The following is a 16459-nucleotide window of genomic DNA, read 5'->3' as shown; positions in this document are numbered from 1 at the left end:
CCACTTTAAATCTTGGGAAATGAGTCTAGTGAAAGTGTAGACAACTGTAATTTATGATTTCAACTCCTCAGAGGAAGCATGGCCCTGTACGTTATCTCTATTTAATTGCTAAGAGTCATTCAGAATTCATGAATTGACTTAATTTTTCTTTGGTGAAAGTACTAAGAAAAGACTCAAGTCTACAAAATGCTACCAATTATGCAAGTCTACAAAATGTTAAATTATGCATTTTTCATGTAAATATTGCAAATTGTAGGATTTTTAAGTGAATTTCTAATTCAACTTTTAGCATTAAAGTTTAAATTCTCACCTAGAATTTCAAACATGGAAATACATTCTAAAAGGAAATCGAGTTTTGGTTACCTTTTTATAGGGCAGAAGAACATTAAACATTTAAAACATAAGAACACTCATTTCCCTCCTTGTACTCTCTAGGAAAATTTTGATTATATTCAATACTATTGATATATTGAAGAAGAGTCCTGATATAATCACAAAACAACCTTATTATGTCTTCCACCTTTCTTTAAATTTATTCAAGAGCCAGTTCTTTTTCAAGATGAAAAGCAAAGCAGGTTATGCAAGTTTTCTGATTACTCCAAATTTCAAAAAAAGAAAAAAACCAAACAAACAAGATAATCTTAATTTGTATACAGCAATATATATGTAAAGCCCAGATACCTGAATTACACCCTCTAGGAATCCAGAGGTCTCAGCAGCTTCTGGAACTCCACAGAGACCCCTCAGGAAGGCCTCTTGGGTAGAACCTAAGATGGCCCAGCACCAACTCTTTTGTGTGCTCACATCTGATCTATTGGAAATACTCAGGCATCTTTGCCCTAATACATTTAGGGACTATAAGCTCTTTATCAGGATGGGAATAGGATGGGTTTTATAGTGCACCCACCTCTAGTTTAAAAATTCTCTCCACAGAGCCCTCTTATAGGCTTTCACTCTAGATTCATTTATTCCTTGTGTAGTCCTCTACATCATATAACCAGTTGTTAACCATCTTCTTTGTGTAAATTTCCCAGGGTAGTAGAGAGTATCTTTAGACTCTCTGTGGTATCTCAAGTATATCTTAGGGTATTAGATAACTTTCTTTCAAAATTCTGTTCTATAGAGTCTTCTGGTAAATAGAATAGCCTGTTTCTGCTAAGGTTTCTGTCTACTAGAGACAGAATAGAGCCAGGTATATTTACAAATAAATTGTGTTTTTATTGCTCAGTATCCTATCCATAAAGAAACAAACAAAAATGCCTTTTTTCAAAAATGGAGAACAGGAAGATAAAACAGTTCCTGTCTGGGGGGTTGTTACCAGCGGGAGCAGGAGGATATAAGGAAAGGGTGTAAGAGGGTGAATGTAGTGGAAATATTATGTACTCATGTATGAAAATGGAAAAGTGAGACATGTTGAAACTATTCCAGGAATGGGAGGAGGGAGAGATAAAGGAGAATGATGGAGGCGGTGAATTCAACTATGATATAATTGTAAGAACTTTTGGAAATGTATCCCCAGTACAACGATATTATGACAATAAAAAAATTTAAAAAAAAAGAAATCTCTCCCTACTTATAATAGAATTGTCATCACTTGCTTTCTGAGACATGATAAGTGGAAGAATTTCATATGGTAGAAAGCATACTTTATTGGTAGTCAGAAGATGCAGGTCTTACTCTTAAGATCTTTGGCAAAACTGTCTCTTTGGATCCTATTATTTTGGTGTGGAGATTGAAGAGATTGGATTAAATTAGTTTAACAACTTACATTTGTTGAGTTCTTATTCTGTGCTTCCTTAGATTTTACAGCATGTGGGAACCCACCAATGAACGCATGACTGTATGCTTGGATAGTGTTCTGACATTGGTGTGTGAGACCTTGAGAGAGGTCTGAAGAGGCTTTGTGTGTGAAGGTAACATGAGCTGATAAGAAGGATGAGTAGCATATTAGTCAGGATTTTATAGAGGAACAGAATATAAAAGGAGATTTATTGGATTGGCTTACACAATTGGAGATTGGGAGTCCCAACAATTATGGTCTGCATGCAAGAGAATCATAGAACTGGCCAGTACATAAAGCTGGAAGTGTCAGAACAAGGGGGAATCAATGATGCAGCTCAGATTAAGGCTGAAGACTTAGAAGCTCTCTGGAGAGTCATGGGTGTGAGTCACCACTGAAAAGCTGAAGAAGCCGGAATCTGGTGTCCAAGGATGATGGCTACAGCAGTAGACACACTGGATCAGAAAGAATGGGTTTGCATTGACTGGCTGGCTTATCCTTCCACTTTTATTCCATATGGATGGTACTGCTTACCTACAGGATTAGTCTTTCCCTCTGAGTTACTGTCCCACACGTCAGTCTTCTCTGGAAATGCCCTCACAGATACACCTAGTTGTGTGCATTACTGATCTGAGGCATCTCTCATTCCAGTCAGGTCAACAATTAAGATTACCCATCACAGGTAGGTTACTACATAAAAGGGAAAGATTAGAGCAAAGCAAGCCAGATAGAGAACAGAGCAAAGGCCCTGCTTCTAGAAGCCAGGAGAAGTTTAATTACTGGTAGGAATGTAAGTTAGTACAACCACTATGCAAAACAGTATGGAGGCTCCTTAAAAAACTGAAAATAGAAATGCAGTATGATCCAGCAATTCCACTCCTAGGGATATACCCAAAGGAATGTGAGTCAGGATACAATAAAGACACCTGTACACCCATGTCTATTGCATAATTAGTCCCAATAGCTAAACTATGGAAACAGCAAGATGCCCCATGCTGGTGAATGGATTAATAAAATGTGGTATTTATATGCTGTGGCATTTTACTCAGCCACAAAGAAGAATGAAATTTCATCATTTGCAGGTAAATGGATGGAACTGGAGAACATCATCTTAATTGAAGTTAGCCAGGTTCAAAAGGCCAAAAGCTGCATGTTTTCTCTTATATGTGGAATATAGGCCCAATACAAATATTGCATTATTATGAAAAATGGGTCATGCTAAGGGGAGATCACATATGAGAGAGGGAGGGTAAAGGAAGGAAGTTAAGAAGGTGAATGTGATTGATGTACTTCCTATACAAGAATGAATGTAGAACTTTTAAACCTGTTGAAATCACCGTAAAAAGGGGACTAAGGCAGAAAGGAGAAAAAGAGGAGAAGAACCAATTTGGGTTATAATACATTTATACATGGGAATGTCATAATGAAACATCTTATATAGCTATCATAAACAAATGTAATTTTTATGATAAAAATGGAGAACAGGAAGGCAAAACAGGTCCTGTCTGGGGGTAGTTTCCAGTGTGGGGGGAAGGATATATAACCTGGCTAACTTCACTTAAGATGATGTTCTCTAGTTCCATCTTTTTACCTGCAAACAATAAAATTTCATTCTTCTTTGTGGCTGAATAAAATTCCATTGTATGTAAAAAATACATTTTCTTAATCCATTCATCAGTAGTGGGCCATCTTGGCTGTTTCTGTAGCTTAGCTATTGTGAACAATGCTGCAATAAGCATGGGTGTGCAGGTGCCTTTATTATAACCTTACTTACATTCCTTCAGGTATATTGTAGTAGGGAGGAGGATCAGAAAAGAAACAGATAAGTTTGTGTTCTGATTATGTACCAGGAAGAAGATATGGCATAGCAGAGACATAAAACTTAAAGAAATGAAACATGAAAAAGGTCACATAGAACTGGGGGAATGAAATAGCCCATAAAGTCACATGCAACCATATATGGGTTAAGCTTTGCTTTTTGCTTCTGTAACCTGCTTGCAAGGGTATATAAGGTGAGACTCCTTTGTTCTTGGGGCTTAGTCTTTGGACACGAGTCCACTGAGTATATGCTGGCACAATAAAATGTTGCTTCTTGCTAAACTGCCTCAGTATCCCATATCTCAGCTTGAGATTGCTGCAATATTTCTTGCTGCCAAATGGGGGCTTGCTGCCAGAATTGCAGAGTGGTGATTTGTCACCTCCCTTGTCTCTGGGGTGCATTCCCTTGACTACCAGGAGAAGTGATCCCTCCAGGCTCCAACAGACAGTTTGATCCTGAGGAGGGCCTCGGATGCACAGGAACCAGCGAGGGGAGGGGTGCACTACTCTTCAGCCTGGTAAGAACCTGGATTTGAATAACAGGCCTGCCCTTATGAGGCAGAAGGGGAGACTGATCATCTCCCAGAGATGCCCAAGTAACCCTGTCTGTGGTGAAACTGGGTCTCTTAGGTTTAGGGAGCAGGGTGAAAGTGTGTGAGACACCTCCAGGGATTAGGGAGTTGAGCACCTACTGGGTTTTCTCACCAGCAAGATAGACCAGGATGAGAAACAATATAAGTAAAAAGAAAGCACTTTGGGTAAAATGTAAGAAACCTCCAGTACTGGGTGGGGTGGGGGGGTACGGGGGAATGTTGAGCTAGTCCCTGAAAATAGCGACAACCGAGGTTAAGGAATGGGAAACAAAAATTCAGTTACAAAGAGGGAGACTTGCAAGAGAACAGATGCATCATCCACCATTCCACTGGATAGCCCTCTGGTTATGGTTTAAAAATGTTTTTCTGAAAGTGTAGTCTAATTTTGTGTGTGTCAATTTGTTTACAACATTGGGCAAAATTTAATTTGCTTCTGGAATTCCTGCTCATCTTATGTGCGCTTAAGTTGACATTTTTTTCTGGCATGCTTAATTTATAAAACTTGTGTGTGTGTGTATGTGTAAGCATCTTCAAAATGGTTCTTAAACTGCTGTTGTAAGATTAATATTGTGATATTCAAGGTAACAAAAACCAGGGTGTTTATTTTAAAGATCTCTGTTATAAACTGCTTAAGCTTTTTACATATGAATATGTAAACATCTTGAAGATGGTTTTTATTATAGAGTCAATGTAAAAAAAAAAAAAGGTACCCTGTTCTACTACTTTTAAGAAAACCAGTTTTCAAATTTATTTTAATCAGGTCTCACTAGGATACAGGCATTCAGGGGTTCACACTCTGCTTAGACCAGAGGAGAAAAAAAAAGAAAGAAAGAAAGAAAGAAAAGTGGGAGCCACAGCCTACATCAGGAATCTTAAAATTTGGGTAGTTAAAAAAAATGACCTTAGCCTGTTTTATCCTGTCATAAATAAAATTTGGGATTTAATTCTCTCTTATAATACATGGATCTATTAACAAATGGGCTTTCTATAAATTGTTTTTATACAAAAAACAATTTTAAGGTTGATTTCTTTCTGTTTTTTTCATACAAATATAAGGCTGTAAGTTAAAAGGGTTTATGAGTTATTTTCAACAAGTAACAAAAATATATAGAAGGTATTAAGGATATGGTTTTTAAAAAATAAAAGGTTAAAAAATACTTTTTAAAGAAAGGATTAAAAACAAGCTCCTCCAGAGGATACAAAATAAGTTGTCATAAAGGTACAGAGTAAGTTGTCATAAAAAGATGGAACTTATAAATGCTTATATAAGGGATTAAGTTGACTAAAATCCAGTTACATTAAAGGTTTTGTTTTAGTGGGGCTCCGTTGATTACAAGTTGGTGGGATCCTGCTGTATGTCATGAGCCATCTGCTAATGTCAACAATCTAGGGTATGATTCCTTATCAATATCTGTACCATGATTCTTGGCCATAAGGTTTCCTAACTCCATGCTTAGTCCTCATAAATATTTACATGTGTTCTCTGGTGATTTTTGTCAGGGTTTTGACTCTAAGATAACTGAGTCATAAGTAAATAAAAGTTCATTTAAGAGTTGGTTTATGTAAAATTTTCTAGATGACCTCATGGTCATCTAGAAACAACTGTTGTCTTGAGTGATTCTAATGCAGTTGGTACCCTATATGTGTCTGTGACTGGGCTATTTGGGGTCACTGACACTGTTTCCCCCCCACCACCAGCTGATGAGAAAATCTAAGATTTTACTTCAAGAACCACAACTAAACTAATATGAATATATAACTTCTATAGAGCTGTGATGCTGTTGCTGGTTCCTGTATACTAAATATATTTGTGTTTTTCAAGTATATCAAGCCGTCTAAAACACAAAATTTAGATTAAAAAATGATAAACTGTTAATGGTAATGATATACTGTAGTTGCTAAATTGTCCATCAGAATTTTAACCATGGCTCTTTTAGGTTTTTGTCATTACAGTTCTGATTCTTTTGGGGCATTTACAATCAAGTCCATAAAAATAAAAGATCCTAATAAGTACTTATGTGTCAACTAGGTTAGCTTTTTAGATGTCTGCTTTTGTTGGATTTTGTTTTATATTGTCCTTGTCTAGAAGCCCACTGCCTAAGAGCCACTCCTTCTAAGCCTCTTTGTTGCTTAAATTTGGCCAAAAGAGTCTAGTTGGAACTGACTCCACCTGATCTACTTGTTACTTGCCCCCTCCCCCTGACTTGGGACCAAAACCAAATAAACAAACAAAATCCAGGAAAGAGCAAATCCTCACATGAGAAAAGAAAATGACCAATCAAGAAAGATCTTCAGTCTATGGCCATACTACCCTGAGTGTACCTGATCTCAAAAGCTAAGTAGGGTTGGGCCTGTTTAGTACTTGGATCGGAGAAAGCTCTTCAGAGGATTCTGCTCAGAGACAAGCAGTTTGGAGACAGGGGAGTAGGGGGAATGCCGTCAATGGAGTCACTCATGCCTGACCTCTCAAAAATAACCAAGGCCGAGAGGATTGAGGAAATGGTTCTTATACATGTGTGGCTATCTGGCATTAAAGCCCTTCTAGACACAAACTCATACTCTTTTAGATAGGGTCTTCTACTTAAATAGAGACAAAGTGACTATTTTTACTGGCTCTAAACATGTCCTTTGATACTTAAAGATGGTAGTTTTAACTTTTTTAAAATAATGCATTTTCTTGAATATATATACTGATGATATATTGTTGCCATGGTAATTTTACTCAGTAAACAAAACAAAACAAAAAAAACCTCCAAAAAATACACTGTCTGGGTAAAAGAATAAAATGTCCAACGATTAAAACCCCATTGGAGGGACCCTTTTGTTGTTATCTTGTCTATCCCCACTGCAATGGGACAACAGCCCTGCTCTAGTCACTCTGGAAGCTGACCAGTTCCCCCACAGCAGAAGCTTGAAATGGGACGCACCTCTGCTCTCCTCTACACACTTGGACTCTTACCATTTGGGTTGGCCCTTGCAAGGTTTCCCCATGTACAAAATGTTATAAGAGAGCTGTTGTTGGGACCTTCACACAGCCATACCTTGTATCACACACAAACCAACAGGTCAGATGTTACATCGGCTCATACTCCCTCGGTTTGTGAGGTTGCCAGTAAGAGATACTAAAAGTCCCAGAGTAAAGAAAAACAATACAGGCTACATTTGTCATGGAAAGCAGGGCAGTGGGTCTTGTCTTGGGAGCATGTTTGATGTTACCCTACCTGGTTCCCTTGGTATTGTGGTCTATCAGGACCACTATAGAGGCCACTGTAGAGAGAAAATCAGCCATGTAATGATGATATAAAAATACAACACCCTAAATCAAGATGATGCTCTTTAACCCTAGGTGGGTATGAGCATCAAAGGAGGGAATAATGTAGCAGGGAGGAGGACCAGAAATGAAACAGACAAGTTTGTGTTCTGATAATGTAGCAGGGGGAAGGGATGGCATAGCAGAGATAAAATGTAAAAAACTGAAATATAAAAAAGGTCACATAGAACTGGGAGAATGAAATAGCCTATAAAGTCACATGCAACCATATATGGGTTAAGCTTTGCTTTTTGCTTCTGTAACCTGTTTGCAAGGGTATATAAGGTGAGATCCCTTTGTTCTCAGAGCTTAGCCTTTGAACACGAGTCTGCTGAGTCTATACCAGCACAATAAAATGTTGCTTCCTGGTGAACTGCTTTAGTGTCCCATATCTCTGCTTGAGATTCCTGCAATCATATCCCTAGGAGTGATATTGCTGAATCATATGGCAGTTGTATCTTTAGTTTTTTAGTAGCCTCCATCCTGTTTTCTGTAGTGTTTGCATTCTAATCAACAGTGTATTAGGGTTCCTTTTTCCCCACATCCTCTCCAACATTTGTTGTTGTTTGTGTTCTTGATGACAGCCATTCTAAAAGCAGTGAGGTGGAATCTTAATGTGGTTTTGAGTAGTGTTTCCTTTATGGTCAGGGATGTTCGGCATTTCTTCATGGGTTTTGGCCATTTGGACTTCTTCCTTTGAAAAACCTTTGTTCAGTTCATTTGCCCATTTCTTCATTTGGTCATGATTTTTCTTTTGGAGTTTAGTTTTTATTAGCTCCCTGTATATTCTTGTTATTATCAGATGTATAGCTGGGAAAGATTTTCTCTCATTCTGTGGGCTGCCTCTTCAATCTGGTGACAATTTCTTTTGTTGTGCAGCTTTTGAATTTCATGTAGTCCCATTTGTCAGTCATTCCTCTTAGTTGCTGAGCTTTTTGAGTTCTATTTAGGAAGTCATTACTTATACCTACTAATTCCAGTGTATGTCCTGCTCTTTCCTGCGCTAGTTTATTTGAAGAAGTTTTAGAAGTTTACTTCTTTATTTAGGTTAGAGAACATTTTAAGTTGATTTTTTGTGTGTGTATTTTGTGAGATATGGGTCCAAACTCTCTCTCTTGTAAATATTATTTCCCAGTACCATTTGTTGAAAAAAAATGTGTTTTCTCCATTTAATTGTCCTAGTCTTATACCCTTGTTGAAAAACATTTGGCCATAAATATAAGGATTTATCATAGTCTTTCAATCCTGTGCTGTTTGTCTGTAAGACTATACAGATAATAGTACCTAACTGTCTTGAATACAATAGGTATGTAGCAAATTTTAAAATCATATAGTGTGATTTCACCATCTTCATTACTCTTTCTCAGTATTCTTTTGGCTACTCATTTTTTGTCTTTCTGTATATTTTAATTTTAGTTTGTCAATATCTACAGAAAACCTAGTGGAGTTTTGTTTAGAGTTGTTCTGAATCTGTAGATCAATTTGAGATTTGGCTTCTTACAAAATTGAATCTTTCAGTTCATGAACATTGTATATCATTCCATTTATTTAGTCTTATTTGATTTCTTTCACGAGTGTTATATGCATATTTTTCAGCACATAGTTGTACATATTTTGTTAGACTTTTATATAAGTTTTGTGGTATGCTATTATGATGCTTTCAAAAAATCAGTTTATGTCTCATCTTCCATTATGATTTACAACTTTTGTCCAAATCCTATGGATGAAATCTGCCCATGTTGTATTTGAATCTGGCCAAATACTGGGTAGTGGCTTGTAAAAGAGAACCTCTAATGCTTTTCAGTTGTTGCTTCCAAGAGGTAAATGGATGAAACATTTCTATTATTTTGACTCAAGGACTGGTCAGCAGTCATTTAGAAGACTGTCATGTCCATCCATTTATATTATCAGTGATTATGTGATAGTGTAAAACGTGAACTTTTCTGAAGTAGTTTGTACTATCTGGAAAAGGCAAGCACATAACTTCCCTCATCCTTCTTTTGCAGGTGTCGTGGTATCCCTGGAGGTGTCAGAGAGCCCAGGGAGTATTCAGGTGGCCCGGGGTCGGACAGCAGTCCTGCCCTGCACTTTCTCTACCAGTGCTGCCCTCATTAACCTCAATGTCATTTGGATGGTCATTCCTCTCTCCAATGCTAACCAACCCGAACAGGTATTTCTGTTCCATCTTGTGCTACCTCTAAAATATTAATCTTTTGAAAAGAGGTGGGTGGGAACCATCCCGCATATATATTCAATTTTTGGAATAGGTGACATATTTAGTGTTCCTGTGCTGTTGCAGGTCCTGTCCCTGTGCATCATTAGTTACCTATCATAAGAGACTGTCATCTTCTTAAGGACTTTTATCATCACCATCATTGCCATCATCATCATCAAATGTTATGTTGATCCTTCTGAGACTTTTATTTTGGAACCTGGAATTTAAAAAGTAACATTGCTGGTAGGAAAATACCAAGGGAGAAAAAGCAAGGTCTATTTTGTCAGGAAGGGGTTGGAACTAACACAGGTAAATGAGAGTGTACTTTTAAAAGATAATGAGACTACCAAGCAAGTAACATTAAATAGTAGTATTTGATTTAATTTCATAAGTATCTAATTTGGCACAGTAGCCAAATCAAATAATTTAGAGTGCCACACAAAAGAATTTACACAAGAATGTAAGTGGTGCACAATAAATTATATTGGTTATAGGGAAAAGAGTCATAATTTGTGATACCCAGTGCAGAAAATGATGCTCAGAAAAGTAATGAATTGTGATAATGGTCACACTTTTATTTACAAAGATAACAATTCTTTTATGAAGCTTTTCTGCTTCAATAAGCTTATTACTACCTAAAATATTTGATAAGCTAAATTTTCTGATATGAAATTCAATAGAAAATTCTTTTGTTTCTTCAAACCATAGAATTTTTGTAGTTAGACCAACCCTTTGAAATCATTTTGTTTAACTTCATCATTTTAGAGGGCACTGAAAGAGGTACGGAAAGAACTTGGCTACAGTTCCCCACACAGTTACAGGTAGAGCCTGAATAGAATCAAGCCTGAAGAGCTTTTTGCTATTTGCCATTCTGATTTCTCTCCCATGAATAGTTAATTTGAAAATAGAAGTTGATATAAAAACAGTAACCATAGACTTTCAACTCCTCTTCCCATTTATGGGACATTTATTTTGTGACCTAAGAAGTATGAGAATGGCAATGCTAATATTTCTTAAACTTTATTTTGGGATTGTTTGAACTGATAAAAATATTTATGGGTTTATAGTAGGGTAGCATTAAGATCATTTTTTTATGTTCTGATGAGTTAGGTAGGGAAAAATGTTAACCTTATTAGATGGGAGAATTCAGAACTGCAAGATACTTATGGATAGGTGCCATAAAAAAATGTTGGTGACAACTCTCAATAGAAATGAATTTTCCTTGAACTGGGCAGCAGTGACTCAGGCCTGTAATCCTAGCTACTTGGGAGGCTGAGATCAGGAGGACTGCAGTTTGAGGCTAGCCCATGCAAAAAGTTTGCAAGACCCTATCTCAACTAATAGCTGGGAATAGTGGCAGACACCTGTCATACCAAGCAATGCAGAAGGCTGAAATCAGGAGGATCACTCCAGGGCAAAAAAAAAAAGAATTGAGACCCCATTTCAATGTGAAAAAACTGGGCATGGTGGCATGAGCCTGTCATCCCAGTGATGACACTTCCCAGTGGAAAGTATAAAATAGAATCACGGTACAAGCCCGGGCAAAAAGAGAGACCCTATCTCCAAAATAACCAGAGCAAAAAGGGCTGGAGGCATTGCTCAAGTGGTAGAACCCCTGCCCCTAGTAAGCACAAAGCCCTGAGTTTACAAACCTCAGTTTAAAAAAAAGAAAAATTTCCAACATTTGTTGCATGGAACATTTGGTACTGTCTACTGAAAAGTTATTCTTATATATCTAGGAAGTAATACAGTGACCAGTTTATTTTTCTTTCTTTGCAGGTCATTCTGTATCAGGGTGGACAGATGTTTGATGGTGCCCCCCGGTTCCATGGTAGGGTAGGATTTACAGGCACCATGCCAGCCACTAATGTCTCTATCTTCATTAATAATACTCAGCTGTCAGATACAGGCACCTACCAGTGTTTGGTCAACAATCTTCCTGACCCAGGGGGAAGGAACATTGGAGTCACTGGCCTCACAGTTTTAGGTGAGTGGCAGAGAAGTTCCTGGCACTTTGGGCTTTGCTTGAGAGTCTTACTTTCAAGTGTGTGTTTACTTCTGTCTTTCCATCTGCACTCTCAGTCTGCTTATGTTCCTTTTGTGCCTTCCATCTCTTAGTTGCATCCCTTCTCTACTTCTCCCTGTATCTTACATAGTCTGCCCACTCCATTCTTAATTTCAGGTGGGCTCTAAAACTTGTTTAGTCATGTTTTCTGATGGTATAAAATATTGCCAAAAGTGACTTCTCTGAAGTTTTTACAGGACAGAAGCTTCTGATGAGAGAAAATTAAGTCATGAATTATTTGTTGTGAGCAAAAGCAGAGGCTTCATCATGTGTGAGAATAACACAGTACTTCCTATGTATGTAACATGAAGTAGGATCATAGCTTACTCAGCTTGGACCTGTTGTCCTGCCATAATTTTAATAATTACTTCCTTTTACTTTCAAGGTATCCATGTTTGAACAGTAAAGGTTATCATCTTAACACTGAGACCAAATAGATTTAAGGCCTTATCACTTAATGAATAATACAAAGTTTAAATTAAATTTAGGTCTTCTTACCTAAACAATACTCTTTCTATTACACCATGCTGTTAGACTTTCTCATACTAAATTATATCCATGTTTGGCTTTTCAATTTTCCTGTCTCTAAAATAAAACACTGCCTTCCAAATGGATATTTGTGGTAGAAGTAGCTAAACTCATTTGGGGAGAAGGCTGGAGACTCCTCCATCCTACTCAAATCTCATAACCTACCTCTCTTGTACTTGTCAAACCCCTTTTCTCCTTCCATCATTGAGAAATTTGAGGATACTGTTGTTGGGGATTCTTGTCATTTTCTTTGGGCAAGAATATGCTATTATCTTTGATGCCATCTTCTACCAGTCTTCAGAGATAAAAAACTAAGGACCAGGCCAGAGATTTCTGTTCTTAAAATATTATTCATTATACTATACTAAAACTGTATAGATTTTTAAGTTCTATGAGTACTGAGAATAGAGTAGTAGGGGAATTAAACATTATTCTAATGCTCATACTTACAAGTTGGGTTGCTGGCTTCCCACATTATCCAAGCTTATTTTTTCTTTTTAAAAACATTTTAAAAAAGAAAAAAGCCTTTATTTTGTAATTAATGCTACCCTCAAAGAATTATTTTGGTTTTCTTTCACAGCATCACAGTGGCAATAGCAAGCGAGTAGATTCAAGGGATTGTTTAACCCCATCATAGTGGTTAGGATTTGCTGAGATTCTTAAGTTTTCTCCATGGACCCTTTCATTATTCTCTCCTCTTCCACCCATTCTCTCTCCTGATTTCTCTGTAAACGCTCCACTCATTTTACATTTGTTTATCATTAAGTTTTGAAAGAGCAAGCATATTTATTGAAAAGTCATTAGGATTTAAAATATATCGCTAACTGTGACTACATTTCTAGCATGAGTCTTCAAGCTGTGGGCTTGGTTTAGATTTTTATTTGCTTGCTTTTGCTAGTTAAATCATCACTTTCTCTCTTTCAGTATTTTTTTTTTTTTTGGTAATTTTTTTCCTTCTCCTTTGTGTCCTTATCTTTCTTAATGACTATAAAGTCTCCACTGCATTTTTATCAACTTTCCTCTAACTAGAGCTTAACTCTAACATTTCCCATTATAATGCAAAATTTGGTGTAAAGTGCATTAATCTGGTTTTTATGTGTAAAGAAATAAAGCCCTGTGCTTTAAATGTTATTAGCCAGAAGACAACTGGTAGGGTGAGTGAGTGTTCTGTTCCTCTAAATCTTCTCTAAAAGTGACTTTTCAGCAGTGTTTTTAAAGGCAATATATTAACATGAAGAATGCTAAAAATTCTTTAGAGGAAGCAGTCCAACCAAAACCAAGATCATAAAGGTATCTCAAAAATACAATCAAAGGGTATAACCCCTTTCACAAATTTGTTCCCTGCTGATTGGAATTGCAGGCCCTGCCTCTATACCCAAACCCTGTGAATCAGTGCATGACTGTCCTCTGGCTTTGGTCATGAGAATGTCTCCTAGTGTGTGATCCAAGAACAGTGTTATCCAGGGTTCCACAGTACTGAATGTTGATATCTCTTCTGCATCACTTGACTTTCAGTAAAAATGTACTTTATAGTTAATACTTCCTGTTGCAGTTCCTCCTTCTGCCCCACACTGCCAAATCCAAGGATCCCAGGATATCGGCAGTGATGTCATCCTGCTCTGTAGCTCAGAGGAAGGCATTCCTCGACCAACTTACCTTTGGGAGAAGTTAGACAATACGCTCAAGCTACCTCCAACAGCCACTCAGGGTATGTACAGTTCTGCTTTACTCATTTTATCATAGAAAATTCTAAGACTTACAGGGTAATTAATAGGCTTTGAAAAATAGCGGTCTATATTAGTAACTGCTGAAAAAGCTTTCCAGATGATTTTGTGTGTCCAAAGCAAATAAAACATATTCTTTTTTTTCTTCATGTTGCCTTTATGAAATGTATTCCATCAAGTCACAACTATATATATGGAAATTGAGTTCATCGTAGTGAATGTTTAAAATAGCTAGATGGCAGCTTCTGTGCTTTGACTCCAAGACAACCTTTGAGGTTTCTGAGAACCCACTTCCTGCTTGAGGCACAACTGACTTAGTGTAAAAGACATCTGCATCATCAGTAGAGGGTTAATCCTTCTGTGGGAGTCTCAGTCTACTTGGAGAAGGAAGATAGGAAAGAGAACAGGGAAGGGACTCAGGTCATGGAGACCCAGCAGTTATCACAACAGATGGGTAAAGATGGAGGAGGCATGAGGGTCGTAGATGGTTTTCTACATGTACATCTGGCTATTTGGATTTGATTTTAAAGGAAGCTTCCTTGAAAATTTGAGCAAATTTTATGAAAAAAAGTGAGGAAAATTATAGAATCATATGTAAAAATCTTTTGTTTCAAGAAAATAAAATTTAGCATCCTAGAATATTGTGTCATCTCTAGTATAGCAAATGTTCTTTGTAGCATTCTCAGAGCAGATTTACAAATCTTAAGTTAAATATAAAAAAGAGTTGGAAGTTAAGAGAGGCCTCAAACAACCTTATTACGGCCTACCTTTGAATCATATTGCTGTGGAAAAGTGAAGTCCTAAGTTGTCTGGTGGAGTTAAACATAATGAAGAAGCAGGCAGTATTTGGGGATTGGAAGTGTCCTTTATGTATAGAGACTAGCTTGAAGGAACTCCATTTGGCAAATCTGGAATAATTTGAACATTAAAACAAATATATAATCCATAGAATAGGATGTATTTCAATCACTGAATTCCTACAGCTAAACATAAATACGTGGGGGTGAAGGGAAACTTGGTCTTACCGTAGAATATTGACTAATACATATTGAAGGAATGATGTAACTAGAGATCATCAGTGTTGCCACAATAGCAAACAAAAATTTGATGAGGAGTAGGCTATTAACATAGTCCCAAATTTATTAGGAAGGAAAAAAACCCATAACTTTATGATGGGGAGATGACCTGGTAGATACTTTAGCCAAGCGATCAAAGTAAGCATCACTTGTATTACAGCAAACTGATGTCATATGCATCTTAATATATACACTTTGGGCACTATATCATTTCGGTGGTATTCCTATCAAAAATACATAACTGGAGCCTAATAATGAGGAAACATTAGACAAAGAAATGTGAAGCAGAAATTGTTCCAGATTGAAAGAGACTATATGGTTTGGATGTAGTTTGAATGTGTCCCTCAAAAGACTCATATGTTGGAGGATTGATCCTCAGTGTGGGAGGATCAAGAGGTAGGACTTAGTAGGAGGCTTTGGTTAACTGAAGGCATACCCTTGGAAGAAATTAAGGTAGGTCTTGTGGGACCACCCTGAACTCTCGTGAGAGCCAGTTATTATAAGAGTGAACTTGGTTCCTGAATTGCTCTTGGTTTTCTGTTAGGCAGTACAGTCTCTTGTTTCCACTTGTACTCCCACTGTTAGGCCCTCATGAGATGCCATATCAATGCGACTGCTTAATCTTGAACTTTGAGCCAGGTCTCTAAGGCTCAAGAAGCCTGCCTAGAGTATATGGAGTCTCAATTGCACTGCAGTTGAGGGATCTGAGAAAGCAGCCTTCCCTGGGTTTTATACTTGGGGGTCATGTGACACACTGGACTAAAACATTGAAAAAGAGACTAGAACAGAGCCTGGAGTGTTCTAGCAAGTTCTTTCTTAACTCAGAATGCTGCATTGTTATAGTCACTCAAACTGACTAAGACAATGTGGCATCTAAAAAAGTCAAATGTAGAAGCAAAGAGTAGAATGGTGATTGCCAGGGACCTGAGGGAAATTGGAAGATGGTACAAAGTTTTGATTTTATAAGATGATTGTGTTCTCAGAACACATTCCAGCACATTGACTATGGTTAATAATATTGCATCGTATACTTGAAATTTGCTAAGAGTAGACCTTAAGTGTTCTCATTTTCTCACCAGCCACAGCTATGAAAGAGGTAGCTATGAGGTGATGATTGTGATAATCGTTCACAGTGTATGTCTATCAGTGTCATCAGCTGCAATAGATACAGTCTCAATGTAGTTTTAATAAAGTTGGAGAGTGGAGAAAAGTGGTATCATGCACAAGGTATCCCACAACAAATAATGATCCCATTTAGATAGTCAGTGTTACTAATACATTACATTACATTACATCTAACATTTTCCAGTCTTAAAACACTTTTGCATTTCTGGAGTAAACTCTATTTGT

The 16459-nt window shown here is 37.3% G+C and overlaps 1 protein-coding gene across 7 annotated transcripts in view; it reads left to right on the top strand.

The window, feature by feature from the left end:
- Igsf11 (immunoglobulin superfamily member 11) overlaps positions 1 to 16459 on the top strand; it is a 134917-nt gene that overhangs the window by 98734 nt on the left and 19724 nt on the right. For 6 of the 7 annotated variants that reach the window (XM_074073212.1, XM_074073209.1, XM_074073206.1 and 3 more), the window contains 3 exons: positions 9508 to 9671; positions 11496 to 11703; positions 13862 to 14017. In XM_074073212.1, coding sequence (XP_073929313.1) covers positions 9633 to 9671; positions 11496 to 11703; positions 13862 to 14017 — 403 coding nt within the window. In that variant the 5' untranslated portion in view covers positions 9508 to 9632. Of the gene's footprint in view, positions 1 to 9507; positions 9672 to 9800; positions 10026 to 11495; positions 11704 to 13861; positions 14018 to 16459 lie in introns of all 7 variants that reach the window. The other variant, XM_074073211.1, reaches the window with a different exon arrangement.

This window comes from Castor canadensis, chromosome 5 (genome assembly GCF_047511655.1).
Source record: "Castor canadensis chromosome 5, mCasCan1.hap1v2, whole genome shotgun sequence".
In the NCBI taxonomy this organism is placed as follows: domain Eukaryota; kingdom Metazoa; phylum Chordata; class Mammalia; order Rodentia; family Castoridae; genus Castor; species Castor canadensis.
This window is presented reverse-complemented; position numbering and strand designations above follow the sequence as displayed.